The following is a 23,032-nucleotide window of genomic DNA, read 5'->3' as shown; positions in this document are numbered from 1 at the left end:
CAAGCAGGCGTTTGTAATTTAGGTCTGCAGCCGCAAACAAGACGATGATATAATCATTGTCTATTTTTGATGATGCACACAGACAAACTCCGCCACGGAATTAAGAGCCACCGTGCCCCCCGTAATCAAGTTAAGACAGTGAAGGCCCATGCTAATAGCCAATCGGCCGCTGTCTTGAAAACTTCTCCAAGCCATATGCCCTTGCTAAAGGAGACAAGACGGACATTCATCTCATCAGCATTGCAATTACTGGGATTAGAAGGCATGCATGATTACAAACTATTGTGAAAATAATTATATTTCATCAGGGTCGACTTCTTGCTTACCAATCCATGCTTGGTTGAGAGGACGACGGTGGGCAAGAGAAGACATTATCGCGCCAGGACACAAAACAAAGTTCACGTTAGGTTGTACAGTCAAATAAAGTCTGGTATGTAGATGAGAGGGGTGCCTAAAATAGGCCTACGTCAGGTCAGAGGTCAGGGGAAACACAGCTGCTTGTCCAGCTCAAAGGCGGCTGAGCTGCGTGGCCGAGCCAGTGAGACAGAAACTGGTGTCTCTCAAGGCCAGCAGTGTTCCCTGTGTCACCAGTCATGAGGTGACACTTCAAATACCAGTATAACTTGGCCTATTGTTCTCTGAGCATGTGCATTTTCTTCATTCCTCAAATTTATGGTGTTGTCAATGTCCATCTACATTATCAAGCAGCTAAATATCATTTGCAGTCCACTTAAAAAGGCTGTTTAAAGGGATCATTTGGATTATTTGAAGTAGGGGTTTATGAGGTATTTGTCCACAGTTAGTGTGTTATCTACAGGGGACAGGGCTCTGCATTTTAGCCAGAGAAAAAAAACTAAATCAGTCTCAGTGTACACTGTATTTACAATATTTTCATTGCTTTACACTGCTAGAAAATACTGTTATATAAGCCAGATATCGCTCTTTCCAAACAAACCAAACTCCATTGATAAAATCAGTAATTTAACCTCACAGAACACAGGAGTTGCTTGTGTACCACTGCCTTGATCTGTTCAGTCACACACCAACACCAACAAACTAACCAATCAAAGCAATGAAAGACCAGCAACTCCTGTGTTCTGTGAGGTAAAATGACTGATTTTGCCAATAGCGTTTGGCTGTTTTTGGTAAGAGCTATATTTGGTTTATCTAAAGGTTCCCGTTCAAAATGGCAGCAAAGTAAAGTGGTAAAAATGTTCTAAATATGGTGTATACTTACACAGGGCTTGTCAACCACCATCTACTGCAGGTAATAAACTAACTATGGATAAGTACCTCACAGAAACCCACTTCAAATGATCCAAACTATCCCGTTCAGAATGAGTCAGTCTGGCAGGTTTGGGGATTTAAGTGTCAATAAAAACAAATCTTACATTACATCAAACAAGTAATACATGAAAAATCATAATTTACTGTATATGTTACAAAATAAGCACAATAATCGGATTAAATACATGTTTCTTAATATATGATATGGCATGTTTTGTGTTCAAAACACAAGATTTTTTTTCTATATTCATAAACCTCTTCAAAAGAATCAGTTTAGCTAGAGACGAGGTGATGTATAGCCCTGTTGCCAAGGCAACCATTACTAGGAGAAACTACCCCCTCCCCCCTAGCTCCCAGATAAGTTCCACATTTTGAGAAATAACCTTATTTCTCTTCTTGCTGGGTGTGAAGTGTGAAGCCACAGCCAGCTAGCTTAGCTTAGCACAAAGAGCCTGGAGTCTACACTGGCTGCCTGACAACTGGTTCCAGTCTTTATTCTAAGCTAAGTTAGCCCGCTGTAGGCAGAGCTTCATAATTACAGTACAGATATGAGAGTGATATCATTTTTTTCATGTTAGAGCCGTGTTCACCCTAACTTTGTTTAGTCTGGCTGAAACATCATCAATCATCAGTGTGTGGGTTCAGCAGCTGGAAACTTCAGGAGCTGGACCTTTAGGTCTGAACCTGCCCTAACTCTCAGCAAGAAAGCAAATAAACTTGTTTCCCACAATGTAGAACTTTTCATTAAAAAGATTCCCAGTTTATTCCCATGATGCAAAACTTAACATCTCCCTGAATTAAAAACACCGGTGACACTTGAGTTTATTACTTTGTTTTGAAGGAACAAATGTGAAACAGCCATCCCACCTAAAACTCTTTGAACAAGTTGTCCTCAATTCCTCCATTATAATTAATGAACAACAGTGATTTTATTAAAATAAGTAAGAGTCATTACATCACTGGTGTCAGACTTCAGTGCCAGTTCTATTGAGGATTATGTGAGATGCATGGAGAAGCATCTTAAGAAATCATTAATGCTCTTTTAGAAGGAGTAGAAGTTTATAACAATAAAATTGAGCAAAATGTTAATGAACTTTGGCAGGTAGTGAGCCAGACAGTCACTCTACACTGTGTATTTTTTACATTGACAGACAACTGACAGTTATAACTTTGCTCCTGTAGAGTTTGGTTCCATGTCGGTTTTGTTTTGCTGTCGGTACAGTGTGATTAATACAAATCTTTCCCAAAAACAAATTTAAAAGCCAGACTGAAGTGAATGCAACTTTGAACTATAATTAATGTGGAAATTTGAAACACTTAGCATGTTTCTCCAAATCTATGATGTCATATCCTTGTCATTTTATGATTTATTACAGTAAACATATTAGAGATTTTTCTTTAAATCAAATTTAAGACATTTTATGACATGTCAGGCCCTAAAATTCAGATGATTTGATTTTAGACTTTTAAGGATCTGTAGATGAAGAAATGCCTAAACTGACTGATTTTTCCAACTGTGTGCATTCGTTTATTTGCTGTTGGTCTCCAAATAGCACGACTGACACTACATCTCCCCCAGGCTACTGAAGTGACACCAAAGTATGCAGCATAGTATGTTCCAGAGTGATGTAATGTCCCTTCCTCTTTTTTTTTTAGTTTCCTTGTATTGAACCAGGAAACGGAAGAAAAACAATCAGAGGTGGTTAGTTTCAAAAGAGTTTTTACCACAATGCAAAAAAGCTGCTGGTGCAAAGAGAACATGTTCATTTTATCATCGTTTCTGAGCAGTTTGGGATCCAGTGCTTCCATGCTTGCATGTGAGCTGATGCCTCCTGGAAATCATCCAATAAAAAACAAAACATACACCCTGGAGACCACAGTAAGCACATACCAACATCTAGACAGGACATGCCCTGAAAGGCTGCTCCTCCCTCCTCTTTATACACTGTGTTCAGAACAAATGAAATGCTTTTCTAAAAACTGTGCTGTTGACACACCTAAAAAATTGAAATAATTAAAGTTTGTCCCTGAATTTTACCTGTCAGGGCAGAAAACCACATGAAGCAGCACATACAGGAAGCCATTATGAATATGTAAACAAAAAATGACAACAGAAGCCTTCAGTTCTGTCAAATCCTGCAAAACTGGAGTTCTCGCAAACTCATGCAACAAAAAACAAAAGCAAACATTTGCTAAAGCGACACAGATTGAGCAGTGGCAGCATCTTCCATCGACTTACCTGCGTCTTTCTGTACTCGACCAGCTGCGAGAGGCCGAAAACTGCGGCGACCGCCCCGCCGCCTAAGATCGCCGTCCGTTTCAGAGCCTTCCTGAACGCCATCGTGGGCCCTGCGGAGACAGTAAAGTGCAGTGAGGAGACAGAGCAGAGACGGCCGGGTTATAAGGCTCTGACATGACAGGTGATCATGTGAAGGAGGCATGCGAGTCTGAGGGGGCAGGTAAGGGGGGTGGGAGGGTCCAAAAAGCTGCAAGTCAGGCTGAAAGAGACAGACGGCGAGAGAAGTTCACGTGGGGAAGGTGTGGAGAGGAGCACTGTGTTTATGTCACCTGCTGCACAGACTGAGCGGAAACTTTCAACACTCAGAGTCCAGAGCTGCATCTTTGTTATCGATTAATCCGCCCAAATTTTTCCCAATTAATCATTTGGTCAATTAATCATCAGAAAAAAAAAGGAAAACTGCCCATTAAATTCCAAAGTAACGTCTTTAAATGTTGTATTTTGTCACTGATGACTGGTGATGGGAGTTTGTGATTATTTCTGACATTTAAAACACGACACCAGACAAATTGATTAGCTGAAAAAATAATAATTGACAGATTAATCAATAATGAAAATGGCTGTCAGCTGCACCTTTTGAAAAATCATGTTTGTCCAGCTATGCAGCATCATTCACTCTGTGCAACGAATGTAAATAATCAGTAACATAAAATGACTCATAAAGTTTTTGTTCTTCATGCTTTGTAGTAACACAAGAAACAAGAAACTTTGAGTGTCCAAAAACTTTTGGCCAATAATAATATAATTATACTTGTTTGACACTGGGCCTGCGACTAAACAACTAACTAACCTATCATTTTCATTAATTAATCTCCAAACAACTGTTCTTTAAAATGCCAGAAAATAGTTTAAAATGCTTAAGGTGACATCTTTCTTTTTTTTTTTGCTTTGTCCAAACAACAATCCAAAACCTAAAAATATTCAGTTCACCATCATGAAAGACAAAAAAATCTACAAGAGCTGCAACAATTAATTGTTAAATTATTTACTAAATTAATTATAGACTATTTTGACAGTTGATTAATCAGTTAGAGCATTTTGTTTCAAAGAAAAAAAGGCTAAATGATCTATTTCATCTTCTTAAATTTGAATATTTTTCTGGTTTATTTTGTCCTCTGTGACAGTAAAGTGAATATCTTTGGGTTGGTGGAAAAAGCAGGACATTTGAGGACATCATCTTGGGCTTTGGGAAAGACTGATCAACATTTTTCACAATTTTCTTACATTTTAAAGACCAAACAACTCATTGATTAAACAAGAAAATGACTGACATATTAACAGACGATAAAAAATGCTAGTATCCCCAAATATTAAGTAAAGTGCATTGAAATAACTTCTGTTATAATCTGATTTAATGATTTCATTTGAAACTGGGGCTGCCACTAACAAACTAACTTTGTTTGATTAATTTGCCAAATAATGGTTCATTTGGTCTATAATATATCAGAAAATAGTAAAACATGTTAAAGGAACATCTAGAAAATGTTTGTTTTGTCCAAACAACACTCGAAAACCTAAAAATCTTCAGTTTAGTGTCATGTCGGGCAAAGAAAAGCAGCAGATCTGCACGTTTGAGAAGGTGAAACAAGGGAATATGTGGCATTTTTGCTTTAAAAATAACTGACAACACTGAATAATTATTAAATATTTTGCATATAATTCATCTACTAATTCTTTCAGATCTGTTTAAAACACTTATTGAAAAAGTTTCCAAGTCAGAGCATTATGTTAAAAGGTCAAAATGCTGCAAATAAATATAAATGATAGGACTGCAAACAGGTTAATATGCAACAGAAAAATCTAAACTCGACCCTGTCCAGAAGCAGATAAATTGGACAGAATAAACACACATTACATTTGCAGTTTATTATTGAGCAACTGCAAGGATAATGACCCTGCGTGCACCATAACGAGCAGAACATGACACCAGCTCTGGCAGGGCGAGGAACGCCTAAAATCCCACCAGGGGCCGCCCAGAAAAGTGTTGAGTACTTTGAATAAAGGTTTCCAGGGAGTGGCATACGCTGGAGCAGATTCTAATGCATTTTCATAAAACAGCGGCTACAGATGGCACAAATGTCAACAACCAGTTTGGTGTAACTAATGACCTATTACAAGTAGCATAATATTGTGTCAGCCAGTATTAGCACCGAAAAAACAAATTAAATTATAATATGTCACTTGACACAACTGTTGAACTGCAGAAATGTAAAACCGTTTACCTAAGTTTCATGGGATGTCTGATTATAAATGAGTACTTTGGTTTATCCTCTTTCATTGCCTGTTATAAAGCAGCTTCTCCACAGAACTGAAACTGCATTGTGCAATATATTATACCATACCTACATATGTTAGATGCTAAAGCTGTGAGCTGCAGTATATGACTGAAATGTAATTATAGCTCTCATTGAGTATGATTGCGACAGAAGATTTCAATGTCCTGTGATAGTCATTAAGCTATTTTAAGTGCTGATCTCTCAGAAATGATCATTACTAAATATCAGCCTGCAATGCAAAAGATCTCCTTCTGAAGCTGAACAAAATACAATGACAATGTACAATTATAAGTTAAAATTTAGCTTTAAAGGTAGACTAAGTAAGATTTGTCAGTTGCTCTTTCTAAATGCATCAAATTATGCAGGATATTCCCCCAGCAAAATTTAGTGGAAAAGGTGCTGTAGGCCATGACGCACACTTGAGTTGAGAACAGGCAGTATAGGCTGAACATTTTTACAATTGGAAAATGTAAGAATCATTTTAGACCTACAAAGATAAATGAAAAGTATAATGCTGAAAAAAAATTCAGGTTGCAGACCCCTGCTTTAGGCGAACCTAAGACACTCAGTGTTTCTTTTAAACAGGCAGTTTACTCTGTCTTACAAAGAAAGAGAGAGAGCACGCAGCTGTGGTCATGCAAGGTAGGGACTGAATATGGAGAAGGATCGCTGAGAGCAATAAAATCCAGTGAGTCAGAGAAATAAAATGTTATTTCCTGATTGTGTCACTGTGGTTATGCTCAAATACACACACCACTGTGCAACCTTGTGGATAATCAACATGTGATGTCAACACTGTGTCCACGTCTGTCTGAGTGAGACAGCTGGAGGCTGCAACTGTTGTCTCATGAATATGTTCTGGAGACTAGGAATTCAAATTTTGTGCCTTTTCCTTAACTGTTAATTGCTAATCAATTTATCATTAATAATTTATAAGACACAAAATGCATGCCTCTTTATAATTTTAACAATTTTAGGGGCACATTAGTTAACCTGCATGAAATAATAATTCATGAAGCACAAACTGTTTAAAGAAACATTCACGAAACAATAAGATTATCACCCAGCGTCATAAGAGGTATAGAGTAACGTTCTTTAGTACTGTATCAAAGTTTAAAATAAAAAAAAAAATACAATATGATATGTATCGTGATACAGGGGTTACGATTCATAATATTGCAATGTATTACAATACTGTAAGTAAGTATGGAAAATTTAATTTTAGGATAAATAGTATGAAGATATTAGTTATTATAAGATAAACTGTATAGATATTTTTACACCCCTAATATTATGACAATTTTATTACACATAACACGTTTAAATCTGCGTTAAACCACTACTGAGCTTCAATATAAATACATTGGCCTTCAAAAAAACCATGAAACCAAACCCGGCTCTGTGGCATACCACACACTTTCACACCCTCTCACAGGCTGCTCATTACTGGACACTATAAAAGGCCAAATATGACAATAATTAGCCCTGAGGAGGATTTTTGACTTGAGCATGTTGATAGATGTAGTTCAGCCAGCTGAACCACTAAAACTGTCAAAGCTGATACAAAGTGAGTGACATAACCAGTAAACTCAACTACTCTTCCTCATGATGATGATGCATACATCAGCCTGCAGACTCACTATGAGTCAGCAGGGGAGGGGGCTTCCTGGTTGTAATGTGCATGAAACACATGGCGAAAGTCCACTGACATTTTTGCTATTTTTAGGCCAATGTATTTCAAAGGATACCTGGGAATCCCTACTGAAAAAAATCCCACACGGCAGGTTAGCTTTGAACAGCAGGTGGTAGTATATTGATTTATGGCGTCAGGTGAGGTCCAACGTTTTGCTATACTGTTTTATATCCGCCACACACGAAGAAGGAAGTCGATGTTATTTAAAACTGACATCTTACTGTGGATTAAAATGTCAAACCAACAATAAGCTTCGTCTTAACAGTCACGAATAAGCTCCTCTCCTTATGAAAAAGACGACTCACACACCTCCACAGGAAGAGGCTATTCTTGTATGGAAAAAATTAAGCAATTTGACGTTTTTAAATAACAAAAATTCACATATTAAGCAGGCATGTCCTTAGCTACAACCACTAAGGAGAAGAGGTTATTCCTTCGTTGCCATAGACTCGCAGATGTTGCTCTGCTTTTTTGGCTCTCAGCCAATACAAACACAGGGTTAATTCTTAGTTAGACATGTTTAAAATTGCCCAAAACACACTCGCTGACACAACAGTCATTTCCACTTACAGGATTTCTTGTTTTGTGGCCGAATTTAACTCGCTCGGGGCGATGCAGGGCGGCGACTAAGGACATCGGTTGTTATCCAAACCCGTTGCCTGTGTTTGACAGCTACAACCAGGAAGCTGAGCAGGCCGGGAGTGACGCGGCGCAGAGCCAATCAGAGCGCAGCCCTCCGCTGAGCTCGTCCAATGGCGTTCGAGGGGAGGCGGTGCCACATTGTTGACGTAAGGTGCGGACAAGATTGCGCAACGCGAGCTTCCCCTCCATCCTCTCCTTGAGGATAATAATAAAGAGGGAGAAATGCCACCAGCTGTCGTTTTCTCTGTCTTTCAGCAACAGGAGGCACGAAGGGAAAATAAAACCTGTAACATTTACACAGAATGGAATTAATTTTGTATTTCCTGACCCTTAAGTGCATATAAATATTTTCTAAAATTGAATTGCTATTTTCTACTGCATGTAAAATTATAAAATTCCATGATATCTTCTCAAAATATAATCTTTATTTTCCAGTTTACACTGGCCTTAATTAGGTAGGGTAGGGGAGACTGGGGCAAGTTGAACCTTCCTATGTCCTGCCCCTTTTCGCTCAGTAACCATTAATCCTTTTAATACTTAAACATGCTATGTGTTACACTTGTCTTGTTAAAAAGAAAAACACATTTTGAAGATGGTTAAAGGATATTGCTGGGGTACCTGTAAAAGAGACATACTGTGTATTCCTATTTTAAATAAGCTAATGTTAACAAAATGCTAGCAAACTAGCTAGCTAATGTACCTCAATCATTAGTTTCCTATTCAGCTAGGATACACTCAATGCCTGATTATTAAAGTTGTGAAAATGTAAAAATGTAATGAATTATTTTTCATCAGGAACATATAATCACTTTTCTTAACTTATTAACCTGGCTTTCTGTCAATTAACAGATATTAAACTATGAGTATAAAACTGCTCAAATAATGTTACACATACTGCATAATCATATCTGAACAGGAAATATTAAGCATAATGTACAACTTGAAAGCTAACATAAATAGCACACCTATAGCTAAGGCTCCTCTTATCAGCCTAGAATGGATTTAGCTTGATATTCGTTGCAGCTTAACGAACATGAAGGGAACTACAGTATGTGAACAGTAGCTATGTACACAGCCAAGCATATCCAGTATCAAGCGTCCCTGGTAACAACAAAGAGGTTATTTGGCTGTCTGAGCACACAGTAATGTGCACACTCAGAGCAACAGAGTTACATTAGATGAATATTAAAGTCATGGTAGGTTTAGACCCTTTTGTACAGTGTTGATGTTAATTCAGCAAATCAGCTGTGTTGCAACTTACATTTAGTAGTGGCGTAACAATGGAATTCCTTTTGTGTTTTTGTTTGACGTTAACTCATATAATTTGTGAAGTTGCGGCAGATGAACAACTGGGTTTATTTGAAGTTGACAAACATGAGAACAGTCTATCAAAGTTTTAGAGATCTAGCACGAACAATCACAGAGTTATTGATGCTCAAAGAAACAGTGTTTCTACCATCCCCGGTCTCCCCTACACCCCATATACAGAAACCATTAAGCTGTAAAATAATGTTCCTCAACCCCAAATCAAAAAACAGCTATTGGACATATTCCTTATCTTCACAGAATCCAGTTTGAATCTCTCCATCACCATAAAAACACATCTGCTTTGTGTAGCAGTAACAGGTTTAATGTTAAGTGCTTTAAGAATCGCAATAAAATTCCTCACATATGATGCAAACTGCAGGAAACTGGGCCACAAGCAGCATTATTTCCGAATTACATGAACCACTTTCTGTGCCCACACCAGTCAATGGCCCACACACACACACACACACACACACACACACATACACAGACACACACAGAGAGACACACACACCACCCCGCCCCTCTGTGGCTTGTGCGTAATAGGGTTTGGCACACTGGTGCGCACCACGTAAACAAAAGCACATTGTCGGTGTCACTGGCAGCCAGTGTGAAGTGAACAGTCATTTCCTCGGCTCTCCACACAGCGAGAGGACTAAAGCTTCAGTAGATCCGAGAGAAACAGTCCAGCAGAGATGGAATTACTGGTCACTGTCCTCCTGCACTGGATGGACGTCTGAGGTATTAAAAATTACATTTTTCTACAGTACTTTAAGGAGACATCGCATGCGTAAGGCTTGCAAATGATGCTCTGATGCTTTTTTTCACACTAGGGGAAGTCTAGCGGGAATTAGCACCTTCTGGAAAATACGACAACTAAAGCTTTAAGGTAATGTTAACAATAACGCTGGTTTTTCATGCACTGCACAATAAGCCATTTAAGTCCGATTTAGAGGAGTTTTAAGTTGTCTTCTGTCTGTCAACAAGTGGGAAATTTTGCGCCTAATATGTTTCCAATTGACTTTTTTTTAGCTAATCATGAGATAAACTACAAAGAAAAATTTTTAAACCTATCTTTAATATCGGATACAAGCAACATTCCAGTGTACTTGCCTGCTTTTTCCACTTTGTCCCCTGATTGCACTGCATCCATGTCTGCAGGGGCCGTCATGCCGTGCGTCCAGACCCAGTGCGGCTCCTCTCCACCAGGAGCCAGCCCAGCCTCTCAGAGCACCGGCGGAGAGCGCAGCTGCGACTTCCTCACGCCGGAGTTTGTAAAGTTCAGCATGGACCTCACTAATAGTGAAATCTCTGCTGCCACCTCGGGCCCCAGCTTTGGGCCTCTGGGTGACTCTTATGGCTCCGGCTACGACGTGAAGCCGCCGTGTCTCTTCCAGATGCCTGTGCAGGGGGAACTGTCGTGCGTAAAGGTGGAGGACGCGCACGGGTGTCCACGCTATCAGCCGAATCATCACCACCAGTCTGAGGAGCTGCTCTCTTCCCCGGGCTCCGTGTATTATTACCGCTCTCCGTCACCCATCACCTCCAACTTCCAGACTCCACCCGGGCACCTATGGGAGGACTCCGGCTCTCTGTACTCTTTCCGACAGGACTATCTGGCAGCAGCTCACAGAAAGAACACTCTCTCCAGATTCTCGCTGTTTTCACTCAAACACGCGCAGCAGCAGAGCCTCTCCACCTGCCAGATGAAGTTTGACGGATCCCTTCACGTGTCCATGAACCTGGACGCGCACCAGGCGCTGGACAGCCCCGGGGTTTTGGGCTCCACTGGCCTCGGGAAGCAGCCCGGAGTGGGGTTTCATCACCCGCTGCAGCTCGCACACGGTCACCACTTTATGGACTACCAGACTTCTTCTGCAGCTACTGCAGCCAGCCGAGGACCGCTGAGCACGGAGGGGCTGTGCGCCGTGTGCGGAGATAACGCAGCCTGTCAGCACTACGGAGTGCGCACCTGCGAGGGCTGCAAGGGTTTCTTCAAGGTTTGTTGTTTTCAAGCTGCATGAAAAAATAAATTTTGCAAGCTGATTCTGAAAACTCTAAATGAATCCAGTTGTCAGGCAAATTTGAGACCTTGTTCGACTTGTTAGAAAAGACTATATTCACCATTTAAAGACTGAAACTGACATAATCCAAAATAAATAATTGACTCAATAAATAATTTCATAAAGGCATCAAAAATGTTATTAAAAATAAAGCAAACAAAATAGGCTTCTGACAGCTGATGGTGTGACACAATGCCATCCTTAATATATTGAAGAGAATTAATACAGTTAAAAAAAAGTGAATGTCAACTAATTTTATTTGTTACTATGGAAGACTGAAACTGCCAAAATCAAAAATAAAGACACAAAGGACTCTGTAAATAACTTAATATGGTACCCAACGCACCTAATTAGCATTAAATATAAAATGATTAAAAATAATACATAAATAAATCAAATTAAACATACAAGGCATTGATTAATTTATAAAATCTCTAAAATTTAACATGCATTTTTATGTATGTTACAATTTGCTTCTGGCAGCTGATGCCATCTTAATACTGACAATTTTAAATGAATACAGTTGTAGTCGTGACATGTATTATTCAGACAGTTATTTTACATTTGTTTTAACTGAAAATAGTTAGTGTCTGGGCTGCCTTAAAATTTTCCGCCAATTTTAAAAGTCAGCTCCTTTTTTCAGACAAATAGATTAAATTTATTTCATTTTCAGTTAATCAAACTACAAACATGAGGGGTCTCTGGTGAGTTTTAACTCTCACACAATGCATGCTGGGAAGTCTGCTGACATGCTAATCATGTTTCTTTAGAAACTTGATTTAATGAGTTGATTGAACTCAGTACAGTACATTCATTCATCTCATCATCTCAAGACTTAAATGCAGGCAGTAATGAACTTCTAAAATTGGATTTCAGTCTACTTAAAATTTTAAGGCAGTCCCAACAGGAACAGATGTAAGTTCTTCTATGTAAAATGAAATGAAGTTTCTTTGATTTTTTTTAAACTGACTCCTCAAACTCAGAAAATGTTAAAGAAAATCAAATTTGTTTGGAACTGTTTGTAGTTGTTGGTTCAACTTCATATCTTAAGCTTGTTGAGCAATTTATGTTAAGCACAACTAAATTATATCAAGTTTAATTGACTAGAAAAGTTTATTCATTTTGAATCATTGCAAAAATGCTGCAACTTGTCTTTTCAAATTTAATCAACTTAATATTTTGGCATTTAAAAGCAATTTAGTAACTTGAACTTATTGGACATGTTTTGTCAAGCACAGCTGAATTATCTTTATTTATTTTGAATCCTTGTAAAATTACCTCAAAATGTTTTGTTCAAATTCAGTCAACTTAAAATTTTATATCTTAAGCTTATTGACTATCTTTTCTCAAGTACACCTGAATCAATATTAAGTTGACAAAACTCAGTATAAAATTACCTCAACTTGTCATTTCAAATTCAATAAAATTAAAACTTTAAAGCTTCTGGAAAAAAAACATGGAAAATTAAAAATGTTATACATAGGAGGATGAAGGACAAAGAAATACAAAAGGAAGTTAAAACAGAAATATTATGCCACACAAATTAACTAATCTCAGCATTTATTTTATTTTTGGTGCATTTAATGGCATAATTAATGATTCACTGAGTCATTTATTTATGATTTTAGCAGTTTCAGTCCTCCATAGATCACACCGTCGCCTAGCTTAAAGCTTAATTTGAGTAATAAGCTCTAATCTAAAAATGCCACTGGGAGCTCTGACCAGCCTCTTAAATTGGACATTATACTTCAGACGCACGTTTTGATCTCTTGACACATGCGTGTTAGGGCCAAATGTCCTGTATGAAAATGGCCCGTCGACGTGCCGTGAATAAAAACCTTCCCTTCCCCTCTCTGAAGGAGATTCCCAGGGGCGATTCTCCAAATTATGACTGACCACGACCCTGTATTTACCCAGACTGCCCCTGTCCGCCGGCTGAATGCCTTACACCGCCTCGGACGGCCCACAGGAGCAGGAGTGCTGCTGTTAAATTTTCAGATAGGAGCATTTAAAGGTTTTTACTTTAGTCTGAACATAAAATGGGACTAAGGCACTGAAAAAAAAGGTTCTTTGTGTTGAACCATTTCCCAAAGACCTTTCAAGACCCTTCCAAAGAGGTTCCCCTCACCATAGACCATGAAATTGGCTCTGCAGAGATCAATATTCTGTCTTAATGTCCTTAAAACTGGACCTAATGTGCAGGAAAAAAAGATGGTTCTGTATGTAGTTGTATGGTTTTAATGCTGCCATTTTAGCTTGTCTTTAAGGATGAAAAAACACTGAATATCCTGATTTTGCGATTAAAAAAAGGGCTCAACACTAGGGATGTTATGATACCAAAAACACAATAATGTCAAAAGGTCCATGATATTTATCACAATATTAAAAAACTAAGAAAAATAACAAAATAAATGATAAATCTGATGTGTACAGCATTTCTAATCCTCTGGTTTCTTTGTTTAATAAAATATAATTAAAAGTATGCAAACATGTGCAGTCTTTGGCAATGAATGATTGAAACGTAAAATTACTAAACAAAAACTATGTAGCACTCATTTTCTAAAATAAAATTAAAATATTAAAATAAAGTAAATTATTAACCAGGTAATATGGCTGAATGTAACAATATTATCACAACATCACGATATTCGATACGTCACATATTGATACCAGACTGTGACCATGACAACCATGATATTACATGGGTAATTTTACCATTTTTTATTGTTAATTATGGTTTTATTTTATGACTGAATGCTTGAAACAGTCAAAAAACAAAAAAAAAAAAAAACAGGTATTGAAATGCAATATAGCAAATACTGCGATATTGCGATATTCAATATATTGTTACATCCCTACCCAATACCATATCCTGATATTACCTGATTATTTATGTTATTTTATTATTTTTATTTCATTGTATAAACTGACTACTGCATGTTTCAAGCATTCATGCCAATTGTTTGCACGTTTATGTCATGGCTGACTTTTACTTTTATTTCATTTTGTAAAACTTTAAGTTGAAAGGAAAATTAATTTTATGTTTACAAAATGTGATACACGTCATTCTTTGGGTTTTAACATTGCAATAAATTTGTGTACATTTTATTATTTAGTATTGTTACGTCCCTAATATTGAGACATTTTTAATGACATCTTTTTATTGAGATATTGCAATATACAATATATTGTTACATCCCTCTTGACAAGTTTGAATGGCAGCATTAAAAGCACCTAATACATACAGCACCATCATTTTTTCTGCACCTTGGTAACAGTTTTCAGTGCATCTTAAAAGAGCATTAAAGCACAATATTGGTTTCTGTAGAACCAATATGATGATCTTTGGAAGGGTCTTTAAATGTCTAAGAACATTTAAGAGTAAAACTAGAGCACATAATCGTAAGTCTCTCTGTGCTTGTAAAGTTGCAGATACCACTGAACCAAAGAACCCTTAAAAAACAGGTGTATTTATCATATGAACAGATTAAAAAGAGGAGTGGACTTGAAAGAAGTTCAGAGCTACGTGAATTCAAACTGAAATAATCACCAAGACCTCAGCCTGATAAACACTGTCCAAAGCTCAGGTTATATTTCTAAACTTTGTTCTTTCTCGTTGCAGCGCACAGTACAAAAAAATGCCAAATACGTGTGTTTGGCTGCCAAAAGCTGCCCTGTGGACAAACGCAGGAGGAACCGATGCCAATATTGTCGCTTCCAGAAGTGCCTTGCAGTGGGGATGGTCAAAGAAGGTAAAACCTTTAACCTTTAACCTTTCCAATTTAACTGATTTCAAACAAAAGCTGCAAGGTGTCTCCTGTTTCTCTTTGCGCCCTGCAGTGGTGAGGACAGACAGTCTGAAAGGACGAAGAGGTCGCCTGCCGTCCAAACCTAAAGCTGCGCCAGACTCGTCCTCACATGTCAGCACCCTCCTGAGCGCCCTCATCAGGGCGCACGTGGAGTCGAACCCTCCACATTCTCTCCTGGACTGCTTTAAAGTAAGAAGTGTGGACATCGTTTACATTAAAGGGATAGTTCGGATTATTTGCAGTGGGGTTGGATGAAGTACTTATCCATAGTGTATTACCTACAGTAGATGGCAGTCAATAATGTTGTTGTCTTTTACGTCATTTTCATTTTGCTACCTCTTTTACATTGTTTTTTGTTTTGTTACATCTATTAGGTCATTTTTTGTTTGATTATGTCTTTTATGTCTTTCTCATCTTTCATGACTTTTATGTTTTGTAACGTCTTGATACATATTCATCAATTTACCTTGCTGTCAGACACCCTTCTCTGATAGAAAACAACCATTATAGAAGCCAAATATTGTTCTCTCCAAACCAACCAAACTCCATAGGAAAAATCAGTAATTTTTCCTCGCAGAACACAGGAGTTGTTTGTCTACCACTGCCTCGATCTGTTAGTTTGTTTGTATTATTGTGTGACTTCTGTTAGTCCAAACTAACCCTTTAAAAGACAGAAGTCACACAAAACACTTTGCCACTTTACTGTCAGAGATAAATTGACCATTACATAAGCTATAATAGTGCTCTCTCCAAACCAACCAAACTCCATAGGAAAAGTCAGTACTTTTACCTTGCAGAACATGGAAGTTTCTGGTGATGTTTTTTCTTGTTTCTGGTTATTGTGTGAATTAAAAAAATAATTCAGATTCACCATAGTCACACAGACAAAAACAAATCAACAGATCAAAGCTGTGGTAGACAAGACGCTTCTCTGATATAGATTTTTTTTAGGTAGGCCATTTTTTAAGAGTCTAAAATACATGTTGCTGCAGCAGCTCCTTGCTGAGCTTCTGTGCTGGTGTCTCTTGTCTCTGCTTCTCCAAACTGGAGGTTATCAACAAGTACCTCATAAAATAATCCAAACTATCCCTGTAATAGATGTATATTCCATCTTTTTGATTTAATCCCACTGGTGACCTTTCACTAGGTCAAGGAGAGTCCAGGAAGCCCGCTGGGAGACGACGCTCAGCACGTGCGGCAGTTTTATGACCTCCTGACCAGATCGATGGAGGTGATTCGAGGCTGGGCGCAGAAGATCCCAGGCTTCACCTCCCTGCCCAAACACGACCAAGACCTCCTCTTTTACTCGGCTTTCCTGGAGCTCTTCGTTTTACGACTGTCGTACAGGTAAAGAACACAGAAAGCGACCCGTCTTCTCACATGATATTTCTCTTTTCTCAGCTAATCTGGACAGAGCACCCCAAGTGAGAAGTCAGTCCTGAGCACGTAAATATGTCTGTTGATGTATCTGTCAATAAACACAAGAAAACAGAGGAATTGATTTGTTATTCTAGCATTTCTTGGCACTAATGTAAGAGGGATTAACAGCTGGAGAGGCCCCAGAGGGACATGGGAATGTATAAGAGGAGGACAGAGCATTTTGTTGGTCTCTGAAATGTACTCAGAGTATACAAGTAAAAAATAGCTGTCCCAGCAAGTCTCATCCTGTCATGTCTCTTATGTTTTCATCTTTAAGTATTTGTACTTAGTTACTTCCCACCTCAGCTGACTGAAGAGGAGTTCCAGACATTCACAAAAGGTTTAAAGCCTTTCGGACAAGAGGCAAAACGTCTTTAAGAACCTGAATAAAGTCCAGTTGTCTTCATAGGGAGCATTTTGTCATCTCTGAACCGATCGTGTGTGTATAAGTGTAACCAGGCAGTTTATATCCACGTCCCACAAGCTGTCATCCTATTTCAGATCCAAGCCGGAGGAAGGGAAGCTGATCTTCTGCGACGGCTCGGTGTGGCACCGGCTCCAGTGTCTGCGGGGCTTCGGAGAGTGGATCGACAGCATTGTTGAATTCTCCGCTAATCTGCAGAGGATGAACCTAGACGTGTCCACCTTCTCCTGCATCTGCACCCTCGCCCTCGTCACCGGTGAGACAAAGCTCATAAACAAACAGAGACACCCTTAACTCATGATTTCTGTCCATACCGAGGGTCATCTCTGACTGATGCTGCGTTCAGGGACTCCAGTCTGACTTCTTTAAAGGATTTGGAAATTGAGATTACTGTTGTATTTTATAGAAATGTTTGAAGTAAAAACATCCCAAATTCAGATATCTGCACTGTTACCATTAAATTATGCAGATATGCAGCTTTAAGTGAGAATAAGTTTTTCTTGGCTGTGCATCATGAATAACACATCAGACCTACATAACGTTTTCTTAATATTTTCACAAATATTAAGGTCAGTGCTTTGTACATTTTACAAAACAAAACATTGTACTAATTCTTATGAGGACAAATCTTCCAAGTTAGTTTTTTCAGTGGCACAGATTTAAACTTGCTATACCTTTGATTAGAAGTTACTTAGTGTTTTCAATTTGATGTGCAGTGACTGTAAAACATTTAAATAGTATGAGTAAATAAAACAGGAATTTAATAGGAATACTACAGTTCACTTCGATCATAAAGGTGATTCTACTCCCGTATATTGTCTATAATATAGTACAGAATATTTTTTTTAATATATTGTTTAGAGAATATTATAGAGCCAAGACAAAACCGACAGAAGACTGAAAAAAGCACAATTACAAATCTGTCTGCTGCTTCAGCACCATGGACAGCTCCATGGATTTATCAATACACAGCACAGGTAGGTTACTGATAATTCAGAGCCACAGTCAGAGCCACAGATTCCATCATGAACAAACCTCAGTCAGATAAAGGAACAATGAGTTAGGCAGACTAAGCAAAACATATTCAACTAAACAACCCCCCTGCCCCTGCACTCTCTCCACGACTGGGGGACGGAGGGGGGAGGGAGTAGGTTAACAAGGGGGATGGCTACTGTAATAATGAATAAACTGTTAAAAAGACAGCTAATCAATAAATATGAGACAGCAAAAAGATTGAAATAGTTAGCTTAAATAGAGACTAATCTGCTGAAACAGTTATGCTAGCTAAAAGTGATGGATAATGATTTTAAAAAGTAGCTAAAGTAAAGGACCATTTGAAACTGTTAGGTGAAAGTAATGGTAAACTGCTGAAATAGTTAGCTAAAATTATGAATAATGGTTGAAATAGTTATCTATCAATATGTCTATGGATAAACAGTGAACTAGGTAAATGTCAGCTAATAAATAAACTGTTACAAAGTAGGCTTATCAGTAAATGTGACAGAAGAAAATGAATACATGGTTGAAATAGTTAGCCAAAGTAGGCTAATGGATAATCAGTTAAAACTGTTAGCTAGCTAGATAGATAGATAGATAGATAGATATTTTATTTATTTCTCCAATAATATAAAGATAATTAAATGATTATTATTAATATTATTGTTATTGTTATTATTTTTGTCATTGTTTCGTGGTTGTTCAGCCTCTTTAAAAACATGTTTGTGTAATAATTTAATGTGATGTGTTTGTGTGAACTGTACCTGACGGACCTGCAGAGCGACACGGACTGAAGGAGCCAAAGAAGGTGGAGGAGCTGCAGAACAACATCGTCAAATGTCTGAAGGACGGAGACGGAGGCTCAAACTGCTGGTCCAACCATCTGTCCAGACTGTTGGAAAAACTACGTGAACTCCGCACTCTGTGCATCCAGGGCCTGCAGAGGATCTTCTACCTGAAGCTGGAGGACCTGGTGCCGCCGCCTGCAATAATAGATAAGTTATTCCTCGACACGTTGCCATTTTAGAGACATGAGACAACACACACGGGGACGATTTTCTCGACGACCACCTTTGTTTTAATCCCAGTAGTCATTCCGGACAGTTTGACATCTGTGCACTGCATAAAAAACATTTTTAAAATCCCAATATCGGGCTGTTAAATCCTCGAAATGAGTGAAAATCAGAGCACAAACCAATTTATTCCAATAATTGTGACCACTTACCTGCATTTTCTTCATTATTGCAACAGAATGGTGCAAGATTTTAAACACCAAAACATGGTGATGGTGACTTTTTCACTATGCGAGGATGAAAAGGACCAATTTTACTGCTGTCTGCAAGAAAAACAAAATAGTTTATAGCCCTACTTTATCTTATTTTTGTATGTTTGGCAGGTGAATTTGCCTGGTCAACCCCATTTTACATTATTTTCTGCTTCCCAGCCTGTACAGAGGCAGTTTTATACGAGCGTGTACACTCATGTTTGGGTTTTTCATAATTAGTGATTAATATATATTCAGTAGACTGTTGTGTTTTCAGAGTAAACTGTCATATTGTTCATGTTTTAATAAATAAATGACCGTTACTGCTGCTCGACTTGGATTCATTTAAGGTTTCTTGTGGCGCAGTTGGCAGGGTTTAGGAAATAAAACCATCTCATTTATGGTACTTTTATGTAACTTTGCATGCAGGTTACCTTCTATTGTGAAGTGATTCATCTGATGCAGCCTTGTGTTTAAAAATTTCTCTAACTTTAATGATGGTCATGTAAAATCTCATAACTTCAGTTGTAATGTCTGTTTTGCCATGAGATATAAGTTTTTTTTGTACAGGAAAATGTTGCTTTCATTGTTTTCTCTGAAGAAGTCTTGGTGAAAGTTTAAAAGTACACCTCCTTTTAATAAATCACATGTGAATATATAAAGAAATATACAGAATCTAAAGAAAATGTTACTAATTTAGTGATTTTGGCTGCCTTTAAACAGGTTATTCAGTCATAAATATGTCTGTTGGATTGTTATATTAATATCTTATTTTCGAGGGAGACCTGATTACATGGTGTATAAAATAATACAAGATACTGTAAAACAACTTATACAGATGATGTTGCAAATTAGTAAATAATAGACAGAGCTTGACAATTTTTAACATTTTGCATTTTTCTCAAATTCACACAGAAAAAACACACTGAAAAAATTAACTATTTGTTTTAACTTTAAAAAGTTAGTGTCCAGGCTGATTTAAATTCTTAAGTTGGCTGAATGTGAAAAGACAAGTTGAGGTAATTCTGTAATGTTTCAATTGTTGTACCTGAGAAAACATGTTCAATAAGCTTAAGATATTTAAGTTGAGCCAACAAGGAACATTGCAAACAAATTTGGTTTTCTTTCACATTTTCTCAATTTATTTTACTCCAACAGTTTGTTTTGAATCATTACAAAATTAGTACGTCAAGTTAGAAGAACTAATTTTTATTAGTTCTGAAAAGGTTAATGAACTTAGAATTTGTATATTTACGTTAAGTAGTTACATAAACATTAGTAGATTCCAATAAATTGCTGTATGATTGCAGGTAAAAATCTTTTTTTTTTTTTATCACAGAAAGATACAAGAAAGGCAAAGTTTGGAAATACATGATCAAACTCTGCATTAAGGTGTATATTTGCATGTGTATATGTGTGTGTGTCAAGGTCAAAGGTCAAGATAACCACAATATGTTCCAGAGGTTTTTCAGTAAACATGAGCAGACAGATTTCACTCATACATCATTTTGCAAGACATGAAGACAAGAGTCAAAGTGTGTGTTTAATAGCCGCTGGCTGCTTGACATTTCTGCAGCCCGTTGGTTAGATCTGGCATTTCTGCTGCTGTTAGTAAAGATAAAAGACTTGATTTCAGCAAAAAGGTGAAATACATGAGCATACAGCTGCTGATCACAGCTGTAAATCAAATCTCACACCTCCTGTTGCTCATTCTAAGGTTGCAAAAGCTTTTTTTTTTTATTCTTAAAATTAAAATTTACTCCAGGAAATTAATTAAAATTAATTTTGTTTTTTTCATCTCAAAAACACCATTGAGCAACCACATACTGAAAACATATGATTAAAATATGTGTTAAATAATAATCAGATCACCAGGGATAAATTAAATCTTTCTAAATCATCCCTGCTGATTTATACTCAGCCTCAGTCTGCAACAATGTGACATGTTTTTTTTTTCTATCTGGCAGAATGAATTGATTTTATGGTTTGAAAAAGGTCTTGTATAAAAAAAATAAAAAATAAAAAATAGCACGATGTTCCCAAGGAGGTTTTAATAAGGGCTGCAGATCAATAGTGGAGGCTGTTCAATGCTCCGGCGTGGCGGGCGGAGATAGAGATGAATCGATAGCAGTATCGGAGAAAAGTCCAATTTATTCTGATGATGATGTTGATTGACAGGTAGCGAGGGAGTTTAATACAATATCAGACGGTTCACAGCAGGAATACAGTTACAACTTTATAGGTGTGGATATTGAAAGAGTCCATTAAGTGTGATAAGGTCACAACTGGACTCCAGTGTTACTCCATAGGAAGATAAGATGATCTATAGGAATATAAGAACTGTAGTGACAGGGAAGAAAAGCACCTCTAATAATACTACATGTCATTACTGAGTATCACAGACAAATAAAAGGAAAATACTGACATGCATTACATAAATTTTGAGGTACTTGTGGTTCTTTACTCTCCGTTTTGTGCTATTACTCCACTGGAAGTTGATCTACTTTGCAGATTCAGACGAATAATGCAAGATATAATCAACAAATAAATCATGATGTATTGATGTTTTATTATAGATTAAGACTTTACTGATCTCCAAGCTTCTCAGCGGTATTTTAAAATTAGTTCCACCTTTACCAGCTGCAATAATAAATATCTAGTATATGAATACATTAACAATTATATTGCAATCATAACATACTGTATATTATTCTCAATTAGCCCATTTTGCTTAACAGTACTTTTACTTTTAGTACTTAATGAGAGGACTGTAATCGAATTAAACAACCTATTGAGCTACACCAGCTGTTCCCAAACAGCCACGGCCCAATTTGAAATCTGAAAATGTTCTGCGGCCTGCAGCCAAACCTTTAATTACAGCTCTGATTGATACATGAGATTAATTGTACCAATGATGAGATATAATTTTCGGTGTGTGGCGTTGCTAAATACGGTCTAACACCTGTTAAAGGGACAGTTCACCCCAAAAATGAAAATTCACTCATTATCTATGCACCCTAGTGTCGACTGAAGGTGAGGTTTGCTTTTTTAGTCCACAAAACACGGCTGGAGTTTCACGGGAAAACAGTGTTGCAGAATCTGGAAATAATGGAAGTGAATGGTGGCACACACTGTCACACCACATACAGATGGTGTGCACGTGCATGTGAACATGGCTCCAAGCTAACTCTGCAGTGAAGATTTAGGCTGAAATAATGGAGACTTGGATCACACCAGATGAGCAGAAAGGAGGGATTTTATGTTTCTTTTCTGTTGCTTTTTACATTTGAAAACTGGTCACCAATCACCTCCATTGTTTGGGAGAGAAAATGAATATGCAACCATTTTAACTGGTTCCAACATCTCAAATGTTGCTCTTCTTAGATTTATGTGACAGTAAACTAAACATCTTTGGGTTTTTGACTGCTAAAATGACAAACAAGACAATTGAAGACACATTGTGATGGACATTTTTCACAGTTTTCCAACACTTTATGGACAATTAACCAGAAAATTAATCATCTAATCAATAAACACACCCACCAAATGAGA

The 23,032-nt window shown here is 37.6% G+C and overlaps 2 protein-coding genes across 2 annotated transcripts in view; one reads left to right on the top strand and one right to left on the bottom strand.

The window, feature by feature from the left end:
• The window catches only part of gpd2 (glycerol-3-phosphate dehydrogenase 2 (mitochondrial)), a 28,679-nt gene extending 20,431 nt beyond the window's left edge, over positions 1–8,248 (bottom strand). Inside the window, exons 1-2 of the mRNA XM_084713731.1 lie at positions 8,126–8,248; positions 3,527–3,636 (exon numbers count right to left, since the gene is read on the bottom strand). Coding sequence (XP_084569857.1) covers positions 3,527–3,628 — 102 coding nt within the window. The 5' untranslated portion in view covers positions 3,629–3,636; positions 8,126–8,248. The remainder of the gene's footprint in view (positions 1–3,526; positions 3,637–8,125) is intronic.
• A 1,850-nt stretch (positions 8,249–10,098) lies between these two features.
• On the top strand, positions 10,099–19,803 carry LOC146304540 (nuclear receptor subfamily 4 group A member 2-like). Its single transcript, XM_084713855.1, has 8 exons — positions 10,099–10,246; positions 10,339–10,394; positions 10,667–11,505; positions 15,191–15,320; positions 15,409–15,566; positions 16,525–16,724; positions 17,298–17,476; positions 18,996–19,803. The coding sequence occupies exons 3-8, from the start codon at positions 10,675–10,677 to the stop codon at positions 19,241–19,243; spliced, it is 1,746 nt and encodes a 581-aa protein (XP_084569981.1). The 5' UTR covers positions 10,099–10,246; positions 10,339–10,394; positions 10,667–10,674; the 3' UTR covers positions 19,244–19,803.
• The last annotated feature ends 3,229 nt before the right edge of the window (positions 19,804–23,032 follow it).

This window comes from Lutjanus erythropterus, chromosome 24, assembly GCF_056507025.1.
Source record: "Lutjanus erythropterus isolate fLutEry1 chromosome 24, fLutEry1.hap2, whole genome shotgun sequence".
NCBI classification, from domain to species: Eukaryota; Metazoa; Chordata; class Actinopteri; order Lutjaniformes; family Lutjanidae; genus Lutjanus; species Lutjanus erythropterus.
This window is presented reverse-complemented; position numbering and strand designations above follow the sequence as displayed.